Genomic DNA, 24,750 nt, shown 5'->3' with positions numbered 1-24,750 from the left:
AGAATTACCTGAGATCTATATGTTTAAATAGGACCTCCAGAACTAGCTACCTCCTAAATAGAAAAGTTTCATGGCATCTTTCAAGGCCTGATTCTGATCTCTCTGCTGAGAAAGTCTGCAACTGCGTAAGCCTTGGGACCTGAGGGCTGTCATTACATCTGCACTTAGTGTGATTGTCCATCTTCTCTAAATATAAATACGGATTGCAAAACATGGGGGGGGGTTTCTATTTCAGCTCCCTAAGATTTATTCCATTCTTGTGAGAAATTTGGAATGTTTTGCTTTTTTATCTAAACCGTTGTTGGTGCAAAGTATCATTAGGCTCCTCGGGAAGAGATTTCATAGCTAGGAAAACCTGCCACCAGTTTGTCAAAACTAAACCGGCACTTTGGGTCTCCTAGAATGAAGTGTTGGGGTGGTCAGCTTGGAAAACTTCAGACGTAAATAGATCTTAGCTCCTGGCAGGCAAAACCAACCAAGGATTATGTGGGGTGGAACCTCGGTAGGGAGAAAACTTCTCTGAGAGCTTAACATTTTGTTTTCAAGTTTTCTTTTATTGTGCTGTTGTTTTGAGCTTTGTCTTGCTGCCTCCGTGGGAGACAGCAGCAAAGTCAACCTCCCTGGTGTTGGCTAATTAACATAGTATAAAAATTCAGCAGAAGGAAATCCTTAGATTGAGAACTGGCTTGAGCCCATGAAGCTGGATAAAAAAATATAAACCAGATTCAAGTCTTGTTATAGTAGTTAGCTAAATACCTTCCTTATTTTGGTGCATGCCATTGCCCCAGATTTTGATGTGAGCCTAATGGAGGAAGCATAAAGAAGTATACAGAAAAGTGGTGCTTCTTAAACTCTGCTTTTTATCCTAAGGATAATGTTCTCACAATAATATCCTAGTGATTATCTTTATATCATACTTTATGAGATGAAACATGACAGGGGAAGCTGCTCGCTGTGGGTAATCTTTTCTGAAGCCTAAAATAAAGGCAAATAATTGAGGTGCCTAGCAAAATTCATGCTGAATTTGATTTTCTCTCCTTAACCCAATCTGTCAATCAAATGGTGCTTCCTTAGGCTTGTTTTTCATTTTAACTGGTAGAAAATAAGGCCAATTGAGTTTAGTTTGTGGCTTATTTACTACAAAAGTTTGTCCTCTCATGTTTGTCGTAGTTTTGTTTTATTTTTTTCAGTTAAACACGGAATACATGGGACACGATTGTCTCAAATTTGATGCTCATATTAAAATCAAGGACAGTTTCGGTGGTGCAACTTGTTGGAATGTCATGCAGAGCTTTACCTTATGATATTTATTACTGCCTGTTATTGTTGCTCTGCTCAGAGAGGGCAGCAAAGTATTGCAGACCTGGGATCCAGGAGGACTTTGGCTCTGAGGTGTAATACTGGGGAAGAAATGTATCTTATTAATATACAAGGTCTGAAAGGAGAAATTGGAAGGCAATCAGATCATTGCTACCAAAACGCACTTAAGCTTTCTGAGCTTTAAGCTATGGGTGTTTGCTAGTAGTGGAGACGCTATCAAGAGAAACAGCTTAACCACTTTAAGCTTAGACATACAGCAATCCTGACAGCTGTGGAAAGAGAGGAAAAGAATAGCTGGAGAATTGAGGATTCATCCCAAACTGGAACACTGTATGATGCATTTGGCATAAAGAGAAATGCTTTGAATTTAGACATACCATGATACAATGAACAAAACATCGACATGGATTTGCAGCAAGGTGAGACTGATGACTTTTGCTATATTAGGTATTTTCATTACACCTTGAGATATTCAGATTCTTATAAGCTTGGTTGTTTCTTTTCTGGTTTCCATACATAAAGATACAATCAGAGGCTAGATGAAATGGTTCAGACACTATCCCTTGTTCTTGGTCTTTTGGCTGAAGATGGGAGTGTATTTCCTAGGCAATGTAGGCAACTCTTTCCAAGCTAACCCTCTAAAATGATGTAAAAGGAGAAATTTATGAAATGGCTTTGCTTGATTTGTCACAGGCCCGTGGACTTAGCAATGACTCTTCTGCAGCCTTTCAATGCCTCGGTACTTTGGCTTTCAGTGTTGGTGGTAATAAGTTCAGTTAACACAGATAAACCTGAAGAGAAAATTTGTTCCTACCCAGGAATTCAGTGCAGTGCTCCTGCAGTCAACGGCTTACCGGGCAGAGGTGGAAGAGATGGTCCCAAAGGTGAAAAAGGAGAACCAGGTACAGAGCTTTGACCATTTAGCAGTGCAGTATTTTTGACACTCCTCGTCATCCCTTTAGTCTTGTTTCATGCCTCCTTCATTTTGTCATTCTGTCTTTTTACTTCTTTCCTTTCCTTCTGCCCTGTTAACCTTTTGTAGGCTCTGCACAATTTCAAGAAGCTGAAAATGCTTTCTACGTTTATAATGCTACTCTGGATACCTGGCTTTTAATAAATACAAAAATACAATACATTTTCACAGCAGCCCATAACACACAGGCATAATGAGATTTTAATCTGATTGTACCATTTGTACTCGGAATCGCTTACAGAGTTCCCTACAATACCCTTCTAAATGATTGCTGCCTTTTCTTTCCAGGGGCCAGTTCTCAAAACCAGAAATCACGCTCGCTAGAGTTGGCTACTAATCTGATGGTCATAACTTGATTGCTTCATAGTCACTAAGTCCCGACAGCAAAATCCCCCCAAGGCATGATTTGTCAGTTGAGGAGCATTTTTCACGCTCTGCTGCAAACAGCAAATAGATCAGCAAGTGCTTTCTGTCATGGGGTAGGACCAAGTCACCTGCTCTCCCAAGTTGCCAAATCATAGTTCCTGTCCAAACACCTAATAAGTACATATGGAATGTAGTTATGGGACATAAGTACCTTCTTAGTGTATCTTGTATGTGTTATCATGTATATATCCCGTATCTTGGAATTTGTTAATTGCTTTTCGACCTCCAAGCAAACTCCCATCATTATCAATACCGCTTGATATAAGCTAAGACATAAAATTTCAGTGACATATATTGATAATCCGTATTGACATTTTGCGGTCCACATACCCTCAGTACGCCCTCGACAACTTCACAGTTGAAATAAGTAAAGCCAGCACTATCAGTTCCAACAAACTGCTTCAGAAATATCCTTAATCTTATGATTTAGCTCATTTCCTAGATCATATACAGTGATGGCTGGTTGGATTACAGCTGAAGTATATTGGCTTTCTGGTTTTAGAGCACGTGTACCTCTGCAATAACGTGAGACAGTGTTCATTTCATTGGATTGTCAGTACCTTAAGTAGGTGTAGTAAAGAATTTTTCATCAAAGTAATGCATTTCCTAGCAAATGAAGCTTTCCAGAGGAACAATTCCATTTTCCTGAGATGTTTTTATTTGCCTGGGGGGAAAAAGCACTAAGAAAACACATTGGGAGAAAAGTTTTACACAATTTTATTTTAAATCAGACTCTAGAAGAAGGATTGAGAGGTCTGCAGGGTTTCCCTGGAAAAGTGGGACCTCTGCAAATAAACGGAGATTATTCTAAAGCTGATGAGTACAGAAGATCTCCTCGTTGCAGTTCAGTTCCTTTGTGTTTTCAATTGCTCTGTGATTTTTTCATTGAAACCTGGCAAGCTGTTTTGTCATGCTTGCACTTTGAGTGTGAATTCCTTCAGATCCTGACTCAAGAGCTGTAATAGTGTATGAACTGGAAATCAAAAACATTAGAACAAGACTTGTGATCCTGTTTATTGTGAAATTCCAGTTTTCTTGAAGTGTGGGCCTGATATTTCCAGGTGTCTCTTTTGTTTGACTTCTGTTGGATTCTGCCTACTGCTTCAACAAATACTCTATTTGTAGCTGGTATTACCTACTTCTGAAGTACAGTTGTGATATGGATAAATAACTATAGCGTGATCAATTTTTGGTATAATACAATTATGTTCACTTTTGTTTCTAGCTTTGATTTTAAAGAGCATCAAGAGTATTGGTGGAAAAAAAAAAAATCGTTGTCTCAACTGGAAAAGATGATACTTTTGACAATGGAAAATCCCTTTGGCAAAAGCTGGAAGTGCACTTGCTTCTCCTAGGAATGACGCTGAGATTACAGCTTTAAGACTTAATAAGACCTTCAAAGCAGGCTTATATGGGGATATCTGATGAACAGACTGAAGGCAAGTTCGTGTAGCTGAATGAAGGGGCTGTAACTTACAGAAAGTGGAATGCGGGAGAATCAAATAATTCAAAAAACGAAGACTGTGCAGTAGCACAAGATTCTGGAAAAGGGAATTATGATGATTGTTCAAATTCATGTCTTAATTATCTGTGGAGTCTCCAGCTGATGAGTCTAAGAAAACCCAAAGTTTTGCTCTCAGTTATGTGGTTGATAGAGAACTTTGTTCCCATAAAGGTATCCTGGAGTAACCAGAACCAGAGTGTATTTATAATTGTTTTCTCTTTGACATTCAGTTTTCAATCTCCTAATAAAATACAGATTTAATTTCTTCAATCATAATGAATTAAGTTGTGTTTATTATAGTGGTAGTAAGGCTAACATGTTATGGCGTGCTTAGCAGGCTGGTGGTTATACGTTGCAGCGAGTTCCTTGTAAATGCAGCATGAGGGAAGCATTTTTTTAATAATCTTTAAACTAATGAAAAATTTTTATATATTTGGTCTTTGAGCTGAGCTGTAAACTTGGAGAGAATGCTCTCCACATGTTGCTTCTGACACGTTCTTTTATCAGGTAAATAATGGGCAGTGTGTATACTCCTGTGTTATTCCAGTATTTAGCGATGACTTTGCTCCTAGTGTGCTTTTACTCTAGTTCTAAAATGGACTGATAATGATCACTTAGAGCCTAGAGTGGTATTTGCTGCGTGGGTACAGAGGTCCATTGCGCACAGGTGATTACTGACAGGCAAATAATTTCTTTTTTTGAAGTTTTGGCTATTTTCGTGCTGTTTTTTCCATGGGATAGGAAAATGAAATGAGCTGTAACTACAAAGAGGTATAAAATGGTAAAACACCCAGCCAGGTTGCTCTGTGTGCAGTAGAACATCCATGAGAGAACAAGATCTTTTTTGGCAATCCATAAGGCGTCGTTTGAAGTATAGGAGATATAGATCCAGATTTAAACGCAGTAGAAAGCAGAAAAATTTTGTCTTAAATTAAACATAAGTGTCCACTGGTGAAATGTACTCCAAGTGGAATTTAGCTCATGCAGAGCACCAGCAAAAGGCCTTATTTATGTGAATAAGTTCTTAATGTGAGAGAAGTGATACCGGTGGTATTTATGATTGTCTTGATGGGAGCTTCTTTCACCTCCAGTGAACTACAAAATGGTGAACTACAGACTGGATTAACTAGGAACGGGAGAATGCCGTGACAACAAAGCCCAATACTAGAAGTTCGACAATTAAGAAAAATGTTTAGAGGCAGGCTTTAAGTTTTTGACCGTGGAAGAGTACAAGATTTTTAATTCCTCTTCCACTTAGTTTAAGACGTGTAAGCCAAGTACCTCTACAGAGAGAAGGACTGGCAACTTACGTGTACCCATGGGAACACAGGAACGTATCTGTACAGGGGAGTAGTTGGTGGCCAGCTCGCCTGTTTTATAGCTGTTATTTTCAGTGCCTAATTCCATGTCTACGTTTATAAGTAATGACATTTCTTTTCTCTGCACCAAGTTGTACAGGTACAGCAAAAAAGCAACTACTGAAATTGGCGAAGGGTATGAATTTTCAAGAGAACGATTTATCTGCTGATCTGCATCATGTTCTCCTTGTCATTACTGGCAACATATCTTTGCAGTTCTCAGGTGACCTGCATTCCTTTTCTTCATTAATTGGTGTCCTGCAGCTATGAAAACAAGAATTTTTTAAATTTTCCCTGGGAGTTTTTAATCAATATTTATTATATGAAAATGCAGGATGTGCTGCAATATTTTAAAGACAGATTTGGGTTAATTTAGGACAAGAAAGAGACGTTCTAGAGAGTAGGTAGTAGTAGGTAGTTGTGCTTCCCTGTTTAGGGATCAGTGGTAATTCAGTCTCCAGTGCACGTATTTGGAAAAATTAGGTAAGTCTACTCTGAGATCGTATCCAAAAAACACTGTGATACGTTTTGTGACCGTTTTATCTGGAGCTGGACTAAGAGCAATGACGTATTATGTCCCCAGTGTGTCAGACAGTAGGTTACAATGACTAAAATGCTGACGTGAAAAAGATTTGGAGTAATATTTTGCAGCTGCAAACGCTTGTGTTCTTTTAACAGAATTTTTTTAGAAATACTATTTCTAATTGCCGTGTCAGTCACTCTCTCAAAAGTCGCACTCCAAAATGTAATTTAGACTAATTTTTGCATGATTTTGCGCCGCAAATCTCCCATATGGTTGTTAGAAATTTATGAAGCTTCTTGTAACCCTATGTTAAGATTGTCTGTATTCGGAGAGAACCACACACCGTTCAAATGGGATCTATACAAACTGCAAAACTGTTTGCAGGTAAGTGCAAAAAATATTCTTAAGCTAAAAACACTGGGAGCTCATGAGAGCAGAATGGCGGAACACTCACATTGTCTGCTCAGTTTCATACAGTTCAAAGCTATCAGACAACTGATATTTTTACTAGGCTGTGTACGCGAAAGGTGCGTTTGGCCCCAGCAAAGATGGTGTAAATAGCAAATCCGAGCTGCATTTCTTGAATCTGCTTGAAGTAAACGTCCGGTCAGCTCATCTCCTGGGTCTGTAAGCTCTCGCACTTCAGTCTGGTATCACTTCTCCTGGTCCCAGCATTCCCTGCCTTGCCTGTTTACCCTGGTGTAAACCATCTCAAGGAAAATGGTTCCCCGCCTGAAACACCTCCTGTGCAGAAGGGAAGCCACTTGCTTTCCTTCCTTTCTGTAAGACCAAACTCTGCTCTGTATTACGCTGATGAAAATCCATCTTTGGTGGAGCTGCCCTAGAAATGCAGCTGCGTAAGTGAAAGCATAGCTTTATTAGTCTGGGCTTACCCAGTAAACTGTCCTGTCCTGAGCAGTTGGTCGGAGGAGCAGAATAGCAGTGCTGAAATCTGTGAGCTTTGTCAGGCCGTTGCGTGGGACCAGGCTGATCTTCTCAGACTGGACAAAAGTCTGCAGGGGAGGATCAAGACCTGGAAATAGAAAATGAGCTTTTACTAAGTCATAGGACTTGAAGCTTTTAAACTCAGTAAGGTACTATCAATGTGCCCTAAGTTCTGACCTTGCTCACCATGCGTGCCAGGGACACCTTTCTTCAGTAGGTGCTGAAAAGAGAGAAAGAGTTTGAAATTGTGTTCTGTTATCTTCCAAGAGGCTTAAATCAGCATCCCTAATGACCACTTAATTTTGCAATATTTATAAACTAATCTATTTACTGTTATACCCCTGATTAGAACCATCTCATTTGGTACTGATGTGACCTCTACAGAGCTACTGAGTAATTCAGGATGAGAGCAGCATTTGGTAGTCAGCTGCTGGGTTTATCTTTCTAAAACCTAGCACAATTTCAAACTAAGTACAGGCTTAGGAAGAGCTATCCTGTCATATGTGAAAAAAAACACAATCTCTGAAAAGTTCTTTTCCTTCTCCTTGTTTTTCAAGTGGCAATTTTCAGTGGGAAACTACAAGGTGGAAACAGGAAGCTATTTCAATCAGTAGCATCTTGTACTTACTGCTTTATTTTTTAATTATAACACAGAAATATGGGGGAAGGGATGGTTAACTTATGCTCAGAGCAGAGCAGAAACATGCCCTTTGCTCTGGCTTGTTTCCTGTTGTGGAAGAAGGCATCACCCTCTTGTGTGAAACATGCAGAGGAGAAGTGTTATGCAGGGAAATCTGCAGGTTCAGCGCTACCAAAGTGGCCCTACCCTTTGGCCTATCACCATAAGGCAAGAAAAACAGTTCCTGGATTGTAGTTTGGCCAATAACGCCCAGGAGAAGAAATAATGCGGGAGAGCCTGGAATCCTAGGCGCAGTCTCATACCTCTTAAGCTCTCTGCCAAACCCCTGAGCACTGACAGCATTACTGGATCCCCTGTGTTATCTCTAGGGAATGAGTTTATCCTGAGGCACCTCCAGTTAACATCTCTTTTTTATGGTCTGTGACTCTAGTGATGTTTCAGACACTGGTAGCTTGAGCTATTTAGATCGGTGTTTCAGGGTAGACAGCTGAGAGCGCTTTTCCCTGGCTGTCTGTGTGCTCTGGTTGGTTTGTGCCTTCAACGAGTGGCACAGTTTGTGCCACGGAGCTGAGCCTGCACGTTAATCCTGCAAGAAGCTTCTGGCAGTTTGCAGTGGGAAGATGCTACAGTGTCTAACTGGTTGTCATTGTCTTCCAGGGTGTTTAAATACAGATAACACTTCAAGCAGCTGGGCTAAGTATACAGAATGTGAGAGCAGTAGTCAACCCACATTTCAGTGTCTGATTTCAGAGAGTATGAGTGTGCTGGGCTTCATGGAGGTGGGCCTGCAACAGCTCAGCGGTGCAGCAGACTGAATTTCAGTGTTTCATTGCAGCCTTAACGGAAAATATTACTGCAGAGCTGCAAAAGATGCGTGAGTATGTACACTGTCTCACAACATCCAAAACCCCAAAGCTGCCCTCAGTTCCTGTGTTGCTTTGCCTTAGTTTGGTCTCTTATTTACCCCGATTTTTGAATACTCACGGCAACTGTATCATGGCGAGTCCCCGTTGTTTACATCCCTAACTGCCCCGCTCCGTCTCACAGCTTGTATTGAACAAATTTCAGAGATGTGCCAAAGGCAGTGAGAAGGGGAAGGGGGGATTAAACCATGAGGTCCGCCTGCCTCGTTGCAGCTTTCCCCGTCAGGCTTTCTGCGCTCTCTTGGGAGAGCTCCGGACAGCATCCCTCCCCCCGCCTCCCATCTGCATTGTTGGGCTGCAGCTCTTGACCCCTTTAGCCTTGGGCTTGAGGTATGTACAAAAAAAGGCTCTGTGCAACCCTCCCCCCGCCCCAAGAATTCTTCCCAAGCAAGTTTTTGTTTCAAACCTTTGTGCTGATACAAGAGAACCTGAACTACTACAAGCTGCTTTAGCTGAGATGGGCACAGCACTTCACCAAATTAAACTGGAAATCCTGAAACCTCTTAAGTGTCATCACAATACATGGGTTACTCTCCTGGTTATCTCCTACCTTGCACTTTATGGCTCTAGTGACATCTGTGCAAGTGTGTCCCACTCAGAAGGGGTTTAGTCGATGCTACTTTGCTTTCAGATCAAACCTTTTAACCCCTCTATCCTCTCGTGCCCTCTCCACCCTGCTTAAGCAGCTGTGTGCATTCGCAGAAGCAAGGTGAAATTAGGAAAAGAGAAGGGCAGGAGGAAGAAGTTATGCATTTTTAAAAACTTTTTTACCTCTTTATGTTTTATTTTAAAGAGCTACAGCTAAACTGAAGAAAAGGGGATATTAATGGTATTGCCTAAGCCTGCTAGGTGGATCTGTGCATCAAAAACTAGCAAAGCAAATATTATCGTGAAGCCTCAGATTGTCCTCTATGTGCTGTTATTTTCTAGTACCGGGTATTTAGGTTAAAGCTGCAATTGCCAACGTCTGTTGAATCTCAGCTTTCGTTTTCAAGACTTAAGTGCATTTCCAGCTTTCATGACTAATGGTGAAAAAAGCTTAAAAGCCTTTCAGTTGGAAAGTTCTGCAAACAAACTGAAAATATTTGTTTCCTTTTAATATCACGTTTTAAAGTCTATCTTAAGGCAGAACCTGTATTTTTAACAAATGGGGATTAAGTGTCAGGAATAGTGTGGCAAGACTTTATATGGCAGGAAAAGCTGCCAGCTCATCATGCAAATAGCGGTTGTAAAAGTTATTTAAGAAATGTTTCAAACGTTCCCTCCAACGCTTAAGTGTATTATATATCACTTCACTCACCGAAAATTGTCTGAAGTTACTGGGAGCTCTGCAGTGGTTTTGAATGCTGTAGCCCTGAAGCTTATCTTTGGCAAACGCTCTCAGAAGAGTTCTCAATTTGACCTTTTTTCTGGCAAATTGTGTGAGTTGTTGGCACAGTATGTTACTCTGGAAAGGTAAAAAAGCATAAAAGATGGAAGTTATTAGGTAGTTGAGCCCCATTTGTGAGGAACCATAGCTGGGGAAATAGATGCTAGAGAAATGCAATGTCCCATTTGCACGGTAGCACTGGTACAGCGTCAGTCAGGAGCACAGTTGTTCTCGGCAGGTTTTGAAAAGTAGTTTTTAGTTGTTAATACTTAAAATCCACTTCAGCTTTAGAGGATTGCCCGAGATAACAGTGGATAGGGACTGACCTTATGAAAGGGGCTCTTTGTGTACTCAGAAGGCTGGGCTCTGCACAGGGCTGAACACACAACTGAAAAGGAACAGTCAGGAAAAACCTATGCTACACTTGTTTTGTAGCTTGAACCCCTGAGACAGCCTGGTAAGACAGACAAGCAATGAGACTACTTTAAAAAGAAGCATATCTGAAGCCCCCTTGTGCGGATTCCCACTCCTGACAAACAAGCGCGTTCCCGCCTGCCAGCTGCTGATGTTGCAGGCGTGTCCCTCACAGACCAGAGGCTGTAAGAGATCACAGCCTGCTTCTATAGAGGGAATGCTACGACCTGCTTCCCTCTCATGAATGTAGACAAGAATATTCAGAGAGCAGGCGAGTATATGACTGGTGATAGATGTGAGAAACCACTGAGGGCTACAGAAGATTGGGAGAAAGACAGGAAAGGGAAAATATTATTAGCAGGACAACAGCTGCTCCAGTGATCTATCATACTTACCTGAGGCTATTGGTCTAGAGCTTTGGATATACTTCACTGTACCTGTGGCATGTGGGCTACAGCGGTGTGAAAAGGCTTGTTAAAGTTCAGCACTTGTTTGGAAGCTCGTGCCTCTGCCAAAACGAATGGAAAAACACAGTCCACATAAAGGATCCCTATTTATATTTCCTGAACAGTACTGATGGGACAGCAATCCGTAACCTCTTTCATAGTCCCTGCTGCGGAGATAATATTTGAACAAGATAATGGCTATGTAATGCAGTCGCATGGTACGTACGTACACTGGGGTCTGAAACAAAATGAGCAGAAGTTGCTGTTTGTGCTTTTAGACTTCGTATGGAAGAGGTATGGAGACACACGAAGCCCATTGTGCAGGTATGCATATACTTGTGCTTAGCAGAATGGGTCTGAAATCTCCCAGCCAGGCTGTAGTTCAGATTGCCTTACTAAGAACAGGACAACTGCTCCTCAACCAGGCAGTGAGCTGCTTGAGCGTGCAGGGGCTAGACTTCTGCATGCCAACCTCCGAGAATGATTCCTCAAATCAGAGGAGTCAATGACAATCTGAATTGAAACATAAATAAAATTCAACTGGTACTGAAACAGTTATTAATAATTTTGTAGAGTTTCTTTTGTTTTACTAAGAAAAATAATGTTTAAGCTTCAAAACTGCCTGTAAAGCTGCTATAAAGGCTGCAAGGAGTGACCCCCCATGGAATAGAAAATTTATATTTTATTAGTTAAGTAGTTGACATCCATGGTTGTTACATTTCCCAGGGTTATTAAACATGCTCTCTGATTTGTCATGCAAGCTAAGTCTACTGTGTTTTAATAACCTACTAAACCATTTTAGTTTGAATCATTCTGGCCTAAAGCAATATTCCAGAGATACTCTGAAGTTGTAGGGTTCTGTTCCTTCCCTTTTGTTTTCTTTCTGTTTCTCTGGGTCTTCATCTGTTCCTTGTTTTTATCTACTAGATGAACTCCAAGGGGCTTTAATTAGCTAGCTAGAAAAGAAAAGGCACTGCAGAGTTGAAAGAAAACAGATGGAGTGTGTTTCTTCATGCAACTTACACTATAGGTTGCAGCGGCTTGTGCCTTGGCATAAAGAAAATGCTTACAGTGCTGTTATCCTAACCAACAATTGAATAGCCCACCTTTTCGCCTCTCGGTATCTGATTAGAGTGAAGAATGTCCTCCCAGTGATTTCGCAGACCTTTCTTCTCCAAGTTTTCCCATTCCTTACTGTTTTTCATCTTTCTCTTCAACATCTTATGTGCCTAAGAGTTTCCAAAGGGTGATTAAGTACCAAATTCCCTTTGAAGGTCACTGGAAATTAGATTTTAGAAGTGCAGGTGTTATGTTTTAGGCTCAAAGTGAGTTATAAACCTACCTTATTATATAGTGTTCCCTGAATCATTCTGTTCAGTTCAAAAATACCCTTTACTAGTTAAAAAGTTAAAAGCTCAAGATCTTGCCACTATTCTGCTCCATGTCGATATTTTACTGATATCTTCAAAGAAACAAATGGGGAAAAAAATACTATTGGGTGTTCCAATGATTTTTTAAAATGCCACAGCTTCAGCTACTTGAATTTCTGTTACATTGCGGCAGTCTTCTGATCCTCACAAATAAACGAATATATATGGTTCATTGCGCTAATCCTTCCAGTTCTGGGTATCAGTTTTCACCATTTTATAATCAGAACAAAAGACTCTCGGTATAGCCCAGACTGTAATAGTAACAAGCAAAATGATATAACAGGAGTTCAGTTTTAGCAACGATGATCTAAGGATATAAACATGGCACATGTTTGCAGGGAGAGGCGATACGTTTTATTAGGGCCCCAGACGTAGGCCTTAAGCTTTTATTTTGGACACGAAGAATTTCTGTGCTCAAATCTTGCTGTTTTTGCTATATCAAGATGGTTGAAAGCGTGGCTCCTGACTCTTCAGAGAGCAGCTCAATGCGTATGCTGAACCAATGCAACAAGTCTTGCAAACAAAGCCACTTTGGTTTGAAATAAGCCATACTTCTACTGAGAGAATCCTCTCAGTTTTAACCTATTTCCTTACCCAATTGCCAATTACAAAGTAAACTTTTCCTCCAATTACATCCTCTGTATTATCTCTGTTAGTAGGTGAGTAGTTTTGGTCAAATCTCACTGTGTAGGAAAATATAAACTATTTCAACAAGCTGCGTTTGTTTTCCTCGAGAGTTTGGCTTGCAAAGTCTTTTAGAGAACTCGGCAAAGAAATTGGCTTGTAATTAAAGAGTAAAACTATAAGCATCTTTCAAAATATCAATAACCTTTTTAGTCTAAGCTTTTGAAAACTTAGTAATAAACAAAACTACTGCAGAGAACTACCAAATAACTCTCTCTAATCTCTGGGCTCCAGAGTATTCTGTTCTGGATGCCCAGCTACAGGCAGGGAATGCTCAGAGTGTAAGGAAAAGGGTTTCAATAAATATATGTACGTAGCTGAGCCTTTGTTTTCTCTTCATCCCTTACAGGAATCTTCCAAGAATATTTCTACGCTGAAGCCTCTGCGATAAACGCACCTTATATAGTTTCAAGTCAACTCGGGTATCAACGAAAGGCAAGGAGATCGATCTACTTTCTCGGGCACTTCAGACTGTGCCCTTTCCGTGGCATCTCGGGGCTCTAGCTATCCTGCCAGCAATACCCAGCACGGCTGCCTCGAAGCTGCCGGGGGTTTACGGGCAGACGCTGCGGCGGTGCAGGTAGGGATCCGTGCCCGCGCTGCGTTGCTCCGCTGCTCTAAGGAAGAGGACGATGCAGCAGCCGAGCGCCGCAAGGGCAGGGGCCCCGAAGCACCTCTTCCCGCTGCTGCCTGCTCCCCCTCCCCGGCCCTGGGGAGCGAGGTCCGCTCCTCTGGTGGTGAAGCGCAAAACCACCGCGCTGAATGGCACGAGCTGGATGGACGCACGGCTGTGCTTCGCCAGCCCAGTCAGGTGCTCAGGAGCTCCACTTTTCATGGAAACAGAAATAATGAAGTGCCGTAACAGCTATCTGCCACCAAAGAGATATGAATTGTTCCTCTGTACTTTTGCACGGATTAGAATCTAAAAATGTGCCATTACCAAAGAAACAGATTCAGTATATTAAGTACTATATGCTTCAAACAACACAATCAGCTAAAACATGCAGACTTTTGTGTTCAGTCTCCTGAAAAGTTCTGTGCAAAATGAAATTCTGTAATACCTATTGTCTTAATTTTCAGCTCATAACAGCAATAACAACCACGATATGTGGTGTTTCCTGGGAATTCGTTACCAGTCGGGGTCCCTTCAGTGAGATGCAAAGCAGCTCCGTTTTACTGTGACCACCAGACCTTAACAGCAGCTTGGTGAGTTTATTATTTTCATTTGTACCTCTGTATTTTCTGCCATGTGTTTTCAATAACAAGTTTCTCCCAAGGACTTTGAGTTTCAATTGCAAATAAAATGTTGACAATGCTTTTGGATATATATGTCGTAACACTTGTCAGTGAGGCATTAGATGGGCCATTTCCCAGCAATAACAACCTAATAACAGCTTAGCAGGATTTTTTTTGCTATCTGCAGGATAGATTATCTTTATTTTAAATTGATAACAAGGGCCAGGTGGCTGTTTATAAGGGCAAGATATGAATTACAAGCATATGTTTCCAAGGCAATGTTGGCCAGTGGCTGTTCAAGCATAAATTGCTTCCTATTACCACTTTTGATAGGAGGGACACGGTGCGGTTCATCTCCATGGGAACACAGTATGGCAGGACACCTCTGCGATTACTCTTTGCACTATTTCCAGGAAACAAAGGCAATATTTACTCCATCATGGCACTACTAATTGATATTGCAGCAGGTAATTTTGTTGTGGTGTTGAGCAAGGATTAGGAATAATCTCCCCTACTGTTGTCTAATATTCCCACAGAGGGCTGCGTGCTTACATGGAAGACACAAGGAGGAATTATGAGGTTGGTAATATGGCCTGCAGGAGAGAAAAGTGAATTGATGCTTTTGGGGGGAGAAATAAAAAGAAAAAAAAAACCCACACCAAAAAACCCCGAACCGTGGGCTTCTTCAGTAAGAACAGGGATAGCATCTCTCTAAGCTTTACTTTTTTTATTTGTGAAACAGGTAAAATACAGACCTTCTGAAAATCATTATTAGGTTGTGAAGTTAGAATGAGATTATTTCTGGGTTTCTGTTTGTTTCTAAAAGGTCAAGACCGAAGCTGATTACAGTACAGTTAAATTTTTACTAAACTTGGAGAGAAAATATGGGAAGGGAGAAGGAGACAGTACTTGTCCTGCTTGAAGGAAGGAAGAAGGCTGTGTCTAAACATCTGCCATGTTATGTCAAAGCAGAAGCTGCTTGCTGCCTTTGTTTTAATGTGCTGTAGTTGATTTTGTCTCCTTTTTTTTGAGGCACAGGCATAACGGTTCAGTCAAAATTACCTAGCAACTTGCCTACCATTTTCACGTAATCCAGGAGGCCGCTTTGCTGGTGGCCTGTAGTATGCTGACCATGAATCTGCAGTTTAATTCACTTGCTTCGAGTCTATGAGAAAGAAGGAATCAGATATAGTCTGAAAACAAAGGACAAGTAGTTCTGTTAACATAGCTTTAAGTTTTTGGCAGGAGAGAACCATGCCTGATTTTTAACAAAAGCTCTAAAAAAACCCGGTCACCCCTTTCCTAGATAATATAGTTTGAATTTGCTTTTCCTAGAATGGAAAACAGATTGAAAAGGCTGTGGGATTTTTAAATTGAATTGCTTGAAGGATTTTGGTCTTTATTTTTCTTTTTTCCACTGTAAACTTATCTTTTCTCTACTTTGCAAGAACAATGCAACACAAGGGCTGATTGGTACAGCTCTTTAAAATCCACTACTCCAGGCTCTGTTCCCCACCTCTGCTGTCCTCGCTTTAGGAACCTCGTTGTCGATATTCAGCATTCCTTCTTCATCTCCATCCACCTGCTTACGCTTAAACCTAGAAACCTCTGCTCTGGGATCCATTCTCCAAAATAACAGTCTATTATTAAGCTGATGGCATGTCACTGATATCATGTTTGTTCATAAATATGTCTCATCAGCAATTACATTCTTCCTGTAAGATGCTTATCCCCAAGTTCAAGTGACATAAGTCTAGAGTGCACACAGCAATAATACAAATTTTAGGACCTACCCACAGCAGAACTTGGGTTTTTTCAGTATTAGCAGTGTAGCAAGGTGCCATACTCTCTACATTTTTCATCCTATTCCAGTGCACTGTAAGCTAGCATAAAAATTATTTTATCGGTGTTTCTTATTTTCCAAATGCAGGGGAAAGGTTAACCTTCACATGTTTGTTTGTTTGGATTTGTCTCAATAAAATAATAAAATTAAATCACAGGTGGGAAGGAGGTAGCACTTTACCCACTGGATTATTTCATTACTTAAAAGGCAAAGAAAGTTTAGTTCCCTGTATTTCTGATGAGGGCTTAAGCTGATGCCAATGAATCTTCCTGAAACTGACTATAGGCACCTAAGCCTGGATGATTTTAAAATCTGTAGCAGCAGAGCAAATAGATTGCAGTGGAAATACCAGACAAATATAAAAAAAATGAATGTTGTTTTGAACAAGGCAAAGGAGAATTGACCACACCTCTTCACCACACAGATCCTGTGCCAAAGTCAGGCTCAGAGAGCTGATATCAAGAACTTGCAGCACAGTGATGCATTTCAGATTAATGCCTTGCAGATTGCTAAAATTAACTAGCATGGCTGTACAGCACTGCATTTTACATGAAAGAGTGCAGCATATCCTTTTCCAGATTGGGCTGTGATAAGGTTCTTAGTAATTAGCCCATTTCAGACCATTGTGCTGAGCAAAATGGGGAGTTCCCCTTGTTTCCTGAAAATCAGAGGTGTGATTGGTATGTAAAATTGGTTCTGGTTTTGAAACCACCTTGGCAGTTATTAGCTTTCAAAGCATTTTTTGAGGGTAGCATGCATGGCTGCTACGTAAAGAAGTCATCCTTCTGGGTACACAGCGTTTTTGAAAATCAGATGCCTTTATTTCCAAGTTCTCCTTTGCTAATGGTTGAGCAGGCCATTGTGGGTTTTAGGTTTAATTCGCTGGCATTAACAACACAGCGTATTCAATGCGTTAGGGGACATCAGAAGGAATCTGATTTTTCTACTTGCTGCGTCTTTCCTTCTGTCATTATCTGGGGCCCACTGAAACCATTAGAGTTCCCTGGCTAGGTTTCGTGGGTCTTGCCCAGCTAAAGACCTTCAGCTATTACCACACAGGTTTACCTGTAATTTTCAGAATACCGAGCCTAGTAGCTATTCTACAGGGGTGCCAGGTTGGAGAAAAAAATATTTACTCTCTCCCTTATTCTAGTGTATTTGTTTTCTCTAATTCTAAGTGAGTAACCTCGCACATTGGATTACGTTTTGGATTTCTTATCAGCTTCCGTTGCGTAAATATAATCTGACTCATGGGAGAAGAACTCTTATCAAATGTATGTTTCTTTGAAAGTTTGAGTAAAAGACAATAATTTATGAAGTTTGTCTACATCTTAAGCCATTATAAGCCATTTTTTGCTCATGCCACGCTTTCCTAAATGGACAGAGGTAGTGTGCAGCTAGTGGGGTTTTCTGCCTTCCCTGATTAATGTTTCCAATTCTTTATTTAATTTTTTAAAAGTATAAACCACGCTAGGTGGAAGAAATAGTACAATTCTGCACGCATTGTTCACGCATTAAAGTTGTGTGTATAAGTGCGGGGAGGATGTATACGAGCAGTGATATCACGGAACAATATTAACCGTTATAACTGTTGCAGAGCTGCCTAGAAACTGGATCTATACTGGGTTGTATTCTGGCAAGTTAGATTCCCAAGAACTTGGGCACCTAATCATTTAAAAATATTACTTCCCAAAACCTGGATCCATCAAGTTCCATCTTATCTTGCAACTGCGGAAGTTTCTTAGAGCTGTAAGTACCCCAGAGGTCTGCTGCCATTCAGAAACGGAACTACCCATGTCTTGATTGTGCTGAATTGCCTGGAATCTGTGCTATTTCCAAACCACAGCGGGATTTAGAAACTAGGTATTTTACCTACTGCGTACTACCTAATCCGCATCTTATGTGCTTAAACATCCGTTCTTTTCATCTACCACATTTGGATTACAGAAGGAAATAGCTTCAGCTGGTGGGATTTCAGGTTTTGTAAAATGACTAACCTGCATTCAGAGCTTTGCTGCATATCAGGTCGAGGAAGGACTTGAAGATAGATTGTTTATAACATCCGCTTGTGAGTTTAATTGATCATTTGCTGATGCTGAGCGCTTTTAACTGCAGGATGAGGCTCACAGTTGTGAATGGAAGTGGATTTAAGTGACTAAGTTACTTCTAAAGGGGTTCCTAGATGTATCTCCTCCTTTGGTATTTTCCCTTAGCTACATCAGCCGGTTGAAATTAGACATCTCTATTTGTTGAACAAGAAGCCTTAAGATGTTAGATTGCAGCTGTGAATTCTGCTGGGTAGAAAGTTATATATAGTTAGGGATCATGCAAGATGTAGGCAGTTTTAGTAAAACGCAAATGAAAAGTAGAAACCACTCTACCCTTAAGAGATGGCTGTGTGAGCTGGCAAAAGAGAGAAAAGCTGTGAAGCAGAGGTATTTCTGGCTTGCAGGTGGGGGACTGATGTGTTGGCTTGCTGAGGCTCATAAAACAAACCTCAGCTAGGCTCAAACATAAATGTCTTTACAGTAGAAGACATCAGAACCAGAAGGAAGGTACTCATGAGATCCCAGTCTTTATTGCTGGGAAACTGGAGGGCCAAAACCTCTGTTGGTTGTTCTTTTTTTTTCTTTTTACTTAAAAATAATGTCCATTTCAGGATTTCGTGCACGTATACGGATTTTTCCAGGATCCATCTCTGACCAAGTGAGGATGAGCTGTACTTTACATGCAAAAGAGGCCAGATGCTCACAGAAACGTTGATCGTACACACAGCTAAAAAACGATGTTAAGGTAAGTACATCAGCTACGGAGATGGGAAGCAACGTTTAGAATGTCACTTATCAGGTCAGACTATTGGGAAGGTAACGTGCTTCCCTAATTAACAAGAGCACCTTTCCGTCTATAAAAGCCATGGGTGGTCATAAGCCATTTTTGTCTTTTTAAAACAAGAAAAAAATGTTACAATATCATGTCAAATCCCTGAAAGTTTCTTTAAATCTTCGTACATTTTGCGTGTGTCTGCAAATCTGGAGTTATCTGTTAGTTCTAGATTGGTTTTCTCCAACTTTGGCTTTCTATTCTTATAGAAGGAAAAAAAAAGAAATTTCTCAACCCTTAAAATTGTTCTCAGTATTTGCGTAACAAATGTGTAAGCAAAACTAAAAAGGCTCATTCGCGCCCTCATTATCCAGTCTCCACTTCAGCGGTGTCATTTAACAAACATGACACGATATAAAGGGGACTTGTGCAAACCACCCTTTCATTTCACTTTTGCAGCAGAAGGGTAAGTTGAATTTCCTTTTAATAAATCACAAGTAACTTCAGCTAGAAGGCAAACCTGTTGCTTTTCATTTCCGCGGTCATATTTACATTTTTAAATTAAATTTTCCTTTATTAGTATTTTTTTACTTTGCTTATATTAGCAATTTTAGTAGATGAGGAGATGCCTGAAGGACACCAGATTGTAATGACTGATGAAGGTCATTAAAACTGGATTAAAACTGAAGAGCTGTTTTTTCCATTTTGCTGTGTAACTGATCCGGACTCTGACTCTGCATCATAATCCAATTATGAGCTGAATGCAGTAGTCCATTCAAATGTAATTCCCTGAATGGTCTGCACCAGACAAAGAGTACCTGTTATAATTGCATTTCCTTATCTCAGAGACGTAAGTATTCCTAGGCACCTACGGTAGGTTTCTGTTAGAGACTTGAATAATCTGTTCTCCGAGTCACTGGCCAGCACACTCAGGGGTGTCTGCTGGCCTTCAGCGTAGCGAAGGGTAAGCAACTTAAGACACTTTGGATTCAACACACAAAACTCGACAGCACTTTTAATACAGCACGTGTGTTCTTGGGTGGATTTGAAATTTTCACCCTTTAAAGTGGAAATTCTTGACCATGAGGAATAGGCGCTGCTGTTACCTAACCAGATTCTATATGCTGAAATTTAGGACACAATTAAATGTTCTTATGTTCAAGGGTACGTCCCACTAAACTGATTTTGCTAAGACATTCCTCTAGAAAAACAAGTGAACTTTGCTCTTAAAAATAGTCGGTACTGATGCAGATTTAGAATAATGTCAAAAGCTTTCTATGATAGAGTCAGCCTGGAAGATGTAAACAATACTTCTTTTTTAAAGCTCAGTCCAGTTTTAGTGCATCCATTTAATGAATGGTAATAATAATATACAGATATTTTGAATCTGCTTGGCATATATGCTTTGAAACAAATTCCCTGTTTTAACTGGTGAACACAGGTGTTAATAATCTTGCAGCATTCAAGCCAACAGAGACACTACTCTCAACTGTAAGCGGAGCTGGGTTCAGAACATATTATGTGTCAATTAAAATGATCTTGTCAATTCTGAACTTTTAGGATGGAAGATTTTAAGAGAGTGTAGTACGGGATCCTCTCTAATTTGTGCCAAAAGAATAGTGAATCATGGGTATTAAGTTATATGTTTTGTACGAGAGTCAACCCATCAGGGTCATCTCGTTAGAAAGGGTTACCCATTCTGGCCTCTTGTATCTTTCGTTACCTCTCTTATTATTTTAACTGAAAGATGCCAATAACTGGATATCTCCATACCACAGTGTCTTGAGGTCCATCAGTTCAGGTTTCATAACCGTACGGCGTTACCAATGCTGCATACCCACTAGCTGCATTGTAAACCCATGATCTATAATTTCAGAGTGCTTTTTAGGCATGATATCTCAGCACGGAGATTATAACCCTACTTAATGCTATATCTGAAAGACTAAAACATGATGAATAGGCCTATCGCCAACCAGCAAGAATGCATTTTCTACAAGACTAACTCTGACATTTTCAGGCTTGTGGAATTTTATTCAAAACAAGATAGGAATGTCAATAGAGCTATAAAATTTTGCCCATGTGTAAAACACTATCAGTCTGCTTATTTCAAATAAATGTGCTTAAATAGTACTGTGCTTAAAGAAATTGCTAACTAGCTCCAAACCATCAAAACCACTGCAGTAACGGATTGTGCCTTTCAGGCTGCTAGCACATACATCTATGCTTCGTTGAGCAATTATAGCCCTTACAGACAACTAATGGCTTAAGCATGATCAGTTACATCTGTGCCCATCATTTCTCTCTGATTAGTCCAACAGTCAATGATAGCAAAAAGGGTGATTTGTCCTCACTGCTCCCAAATGTGTAGCTGCCGTTCTGTAATGAGCAGACCAATCTGTGTCAGTCTAGAGACAGTTTTGTGTATAAGCTATGCAACGGTAGCAAAATAAATCTGGGAAATCTCTTACACCTAAACTATAGACTTCATTTAAACAAGGAAAGAATGCCAATTTCAAGAATGGGGGAATAAAAAGGGAGGAAAAAGTGTTCAATTATATGAGCTAATGCCTACAATTTCTTACAGAATAATTGCCTAAAAAATACGTGGGTTTTCTTACAGCTGGCCTTGAGCAATCATGTTGTCGTACTTGTCCTACACAGTAGTAGCTGCTTTGCTAATGACTTGCCACGCACTGTGTAACTGTCCAGGAGCTCCTGGACGAGATGGTCTGAAAGGACAGCCACGTCTACCACGTAAGTAAACTTCCCTTTTCTTTGCAACAAATCCTTGCCATGAAGGCTGCATGAATACAAACAGTTAACAGAGGAGGACACATGCCTTTAAAGAAGCAGCTGTGTTAAGCAGAGGAACGAAAACTGAATTGAGGAACTGGTCAGCTTAATTTTTTTTTTCCTAAAAGAAAGCCTCTTCTGGGAGAAGAGAGGAAATGCTCAGGTTATCAATACTTAACCATATGAGTATTAGATATATATACTATATATATCGCTATCTTTGTAGTCCTTTTCTATTGATTTTCCAAAGAGAATTGCTTCTTTTACAGCAGAAGCTTTGTCTTTTTTTTTTAATTATGAAGAAAATATTATTCCAGTACTTCAAAGTGTATTTAAAAGGCTTCTACCATGTTTCCCTAGTATTCAAAGATGGTATGTCCAAAAGTAGTCTGGTAAGGAGCACACTTTGCACTGCATATTTTGCTTTCTGTGTAGAAATATTTTCTCCAGGTCCACTACGAAGGCTAAAACACTACCAAAGTTATTTACAGATGTAACACATTTCAGTTTGAGATTAAGTTCTATTTCACCCTTAAGTTCCCAGAATATGCATCAATTGGAAAGAAAATTATGCTTCTCATAAAGACCCTCGGGAAACTTTATGGGGCCTCCTGGAAGAGATGGTCTTCCTTGGCTGCAAGGTGAGAAAGGAGAAAAAGGGGATATTTTGGACCACCATGTGAAGAAGGCTGATGTCCATGTAATGTTCTGTCAGTCAAATGGACTGTCGTTATTGGGTCAAATACGTTGTTTTTCTACTTACTACACTTCACAGTAAGAGTTGCTACTCAGAGGATGCAGCGATATTTTGTGCCTCTACATCGCTGTTTGTTTTAGTGGTGGATAACAGGAACACACCAGTAACTTTGTTCTACATGTAGGACCTTTGTTACCCATGGAAATTTGTATGAAAAAAGTATCTACCTTTACAGTGAGTTCCACAATCTCTGCAGAAACCCTCCTATACAGTGTTTATGGTTTCCATTAAAATAAGATCCCACTGTAAAAACACAAAGCATCCATCCAGCAGAATAAAAAAAAAATGGTGTGGTGCCTTAGGACCTGGTTCCTCCCCAAAAATCTCCCTTGTGCCCATTCACTGACGACTATTAGAATGAACAAATCCTCTTTGGCAAAGCCAGTTTCACAGGCATGACAAACATAAGGCTTCAACCTAGAAAAATTCATTTTCTTCTCTGCAGAGGGGAATTATCAGCATTTCAGAGCTCTGGAAGTTTGTGTTTGTTTGCTCTAATGTAGGTTATCAACAGTGTGAAGAAGTACTGGGAAAATGTTTATTTTATTCCAGATGATGTTAAAAGATTATATTGTTTGCTGGTTAGTTTTGGCAAATGATTAGTTTTATCCAAGGATTTGTTCCCATCAGCAAGGCCTAGTTTTGCTTGATTGTATAACTTCTGTTTTTATCTGTGTAGGTCTACGTGATTTTCTGGACACTGGATTCCACCATTCTTTAGTAAATTTGAAATACCGACTTTCCAGGCTTGAAGGCGGTAATTTGTCCCATTTTTATTTTTTTCAGCTCACAATCAGTTTTAAGTGCAATAAGCAAAATTGATTATAGAATCATAACTTACAGAAAAGAAATCACACTTGAAAATGGTACTACATCCCAAAACTCCATTTTCTCATCAAAGTAGGGGAAGTCTGGACTCATTTTCCCTGAAGAAGCCAATTTCTCTCAGGAACACTGATGCACGTTTATTAAAATTTGATTTATTAAAAAAATTACTCCAACTGATGTTGCACTTTCCACACGGATTCACGGGAACTCCCCAGCCTTGTACCACATTTTTATCTATCGGCAACCAGACAGTTCAAGGTGGTAAATTGTTTTGTACTAAGAGGGAATTCCCAAAAAATTATCATTTCTCCGTTTCACTTGCTCAAGTTTGAAGAAAATTCGTCATCTTTAGAGAGTACCCACAATATCACAGGGCTGATTGTGCTAGCGGGACATCTTGTCTTGGTGAAGACAATGCCAGATGGTCGTAAGCAGCATAACAATATACTACTTAGCAAACAACTAGTGAATTGGTAACATTTTGAAGATCTTTATTCCTCCTCATCCTTGCCCTTTATTCCCTCGTCTGCTCTCTTTTAATTTGCCATCAATCTCTTGATTTCTCTTTCTTTGTTTCCTCATCAATATGCCATAGGAAATTTTAAAAACTAACTGGGTTTTGTCTTTTCATGTTTTAGTGCTTGCTTTGGATGGGAAAATAAAAGTAGTAGGAGAGAAAATACTTGCCAGCAACGGGAAGGAAGTTGATTTTGAATCTGCACTAGAATCCTGTGAAGAGGCTGGAGGAACTCTTGCAACTCCCATGAATGAGGAGGAGAATAAAGCTATTTTGGGTATTGTGAAACAGTATAACAGATATGCCTACCTGGGCATTAAAGAGGGTGAGACTTCAGGTGAATTTATGGATATAAATGGCACTCCTCTGAATTATACCAAGTGGCACCAAAATGAGCCTAATGGCAAAGGGAGAGAGAATTGCGTAGAGATGTACAGTGATGGGACCTGGAATGACAAAAAATGCAACCTGGATCGCCTCACAATCTGTGAATTTTAAAGAACGGCCTTTCAGCCACCTCAGAGTATGGAGGCAATGAAATATCCTGTATGTCAGATTTATGCAATTTCTGCAATTTTTCTATGTTGGAAAATCTAAAATGAATCGTAATATGGTATTTTTACTCCTTAAGAAAATGCCAAATGTCGTAGGTGATTAACTTAATTAAAATGTGCCTGATCTGCTGTGTTTATCTCTTTTGGATGGTCGGGAATAGCTCAGAATTCATTTTCCATGGCAGAGTGTCTCTGGGCACTGTGCCTTTGTGAAGATTAGAGGAAAATTCCCAGGCATGACTTGGGATATTGGAAAATTCTGAAGTTAAAATTGCCTGAGGCTTCATAGTGGAAGCATTTCCAAATATTTAATAGTTTCTGCCTTAAAAAGGTTGAGGTTAAGGTGCACAGAGGTTGACTTGACTGGAGCAATTATGGTCTCAGGTTTTGTACACCTCTTTGAATTACAGGGCTTGTATTGTGTCATAGGGAAGCGTGCACTGATTC

General features: G+C 40.1%; 2 protein-coding genes across 5 annotated transcripts; both read left to right on the top strand.

Moving 5' to 3' along the window:
- Nucleotides 1-2,021: 2,021 nt before the first annotated feature.
- On the top strand, nucleotides 2,022-4,493 carry LOC142064625 (mannose-binding protein-like). Its single transcript, XM_075109832.1, is given in 5 exon segments — nucleotides 2,022-2,222; nucleotides 3,945-3,952; nucleotides 3,990-4,038; nucleotides 4,041-4,098; nucleotides 4,100-4,493. Coding segments are annotated over 5 exon segments (693 nt in total). The 5' UTR covers nucleotides 2,022-2,029; the 3' UTR covers nucleotides 4,485-4,493.
- An 8,815-nt stretch (nucleotides 4,494-13,308) lies between these two features.
- Nucleotides 13,309-24,432, top strand: LOC142064515 (pulmonary surfactant-associated protein A-like). 4 transcript variants are annotated; one of them, XM_075109594.1, is made up of 5 exons: nucleotides 13,309-13,535; nucleotides 14,036-14,161; nucleotides 21,475-21,608; nucleotides 23,084-23,161; nucleotides 23,871-24,432. In XM_075109594.1, the coding sequence occupies exons 3-5, from the start codon at nucleotides 21,491-21,493 to the stop codon at nucleotides 24,245-24,247; spliced, it is 573 nt and encodes a 190-aa protein (XP_074965695.1). In that variant the 5' UTR covers nucleotides 13,309-13,535; nucleotides 14,036-14,161; nucleotides 21,475-21,490; the 3' UTR covers nucleotides 24,248-24,432. The 4 variants fall into 4 exon arrangements, with proteins under 4 accessions (XP_074965695.1, XP_074965694.1, XP_074965696.1 ...); XM_075109593.1 differs by lacking the exon at nucleotides 13,309-13,535 and adding an exon at nucleotides 13,558-13,766; XM_075109595.1 differs by lacking the exons at nucleotides 13,309-13,535; nucleotides 14,036-14,161 and adding an exon at nucleotides 18,612-18,881.
- Nucleotides 24,433-24,750: the final 318 nt, after the last annotated feature.

Source organism: Phalacrocorax aristotelis, chromosome 14 (assembly GCF_949628215.1).
Source record: "Phalacrocorax aristotelis chromosome 14, bGulAri2.1, whole genome shotgun sequence".
Lineage (NCBI taxonomy): Eukaryota > Metazoa > Chordata > Aves > Suliformes > Phalacrocoracidae > Phalacrocorax > Phalacrocorax aristotelis.
This window is presented reverse-complemented; position numbering and strand designations above follow the sequence as displayed.

Coding starts and splice junctions, on each gene's coding strand:
- LOC142064515 (XM_075109594.1), top strand. CDS start 21,491: ATGTTGTCGTACTTGTCCTACACAGTAGTAGCTGCTTTGCTAATGACT. Junction 21,609..23,083: donor AGGACAGCCACGTCTACCAC/GTAAGTAAACTT, acceptor TTATCTGTGTAG/GTCTACGTGATTTTCTGGAC. Junction 23,162..23,870: donor ACTTTCCAGGCTTGAAGGCG/GTAATTTGTCCC, acceptor TTCATGTTTTAG/TGCTTGCTTTGGATGGGAAA.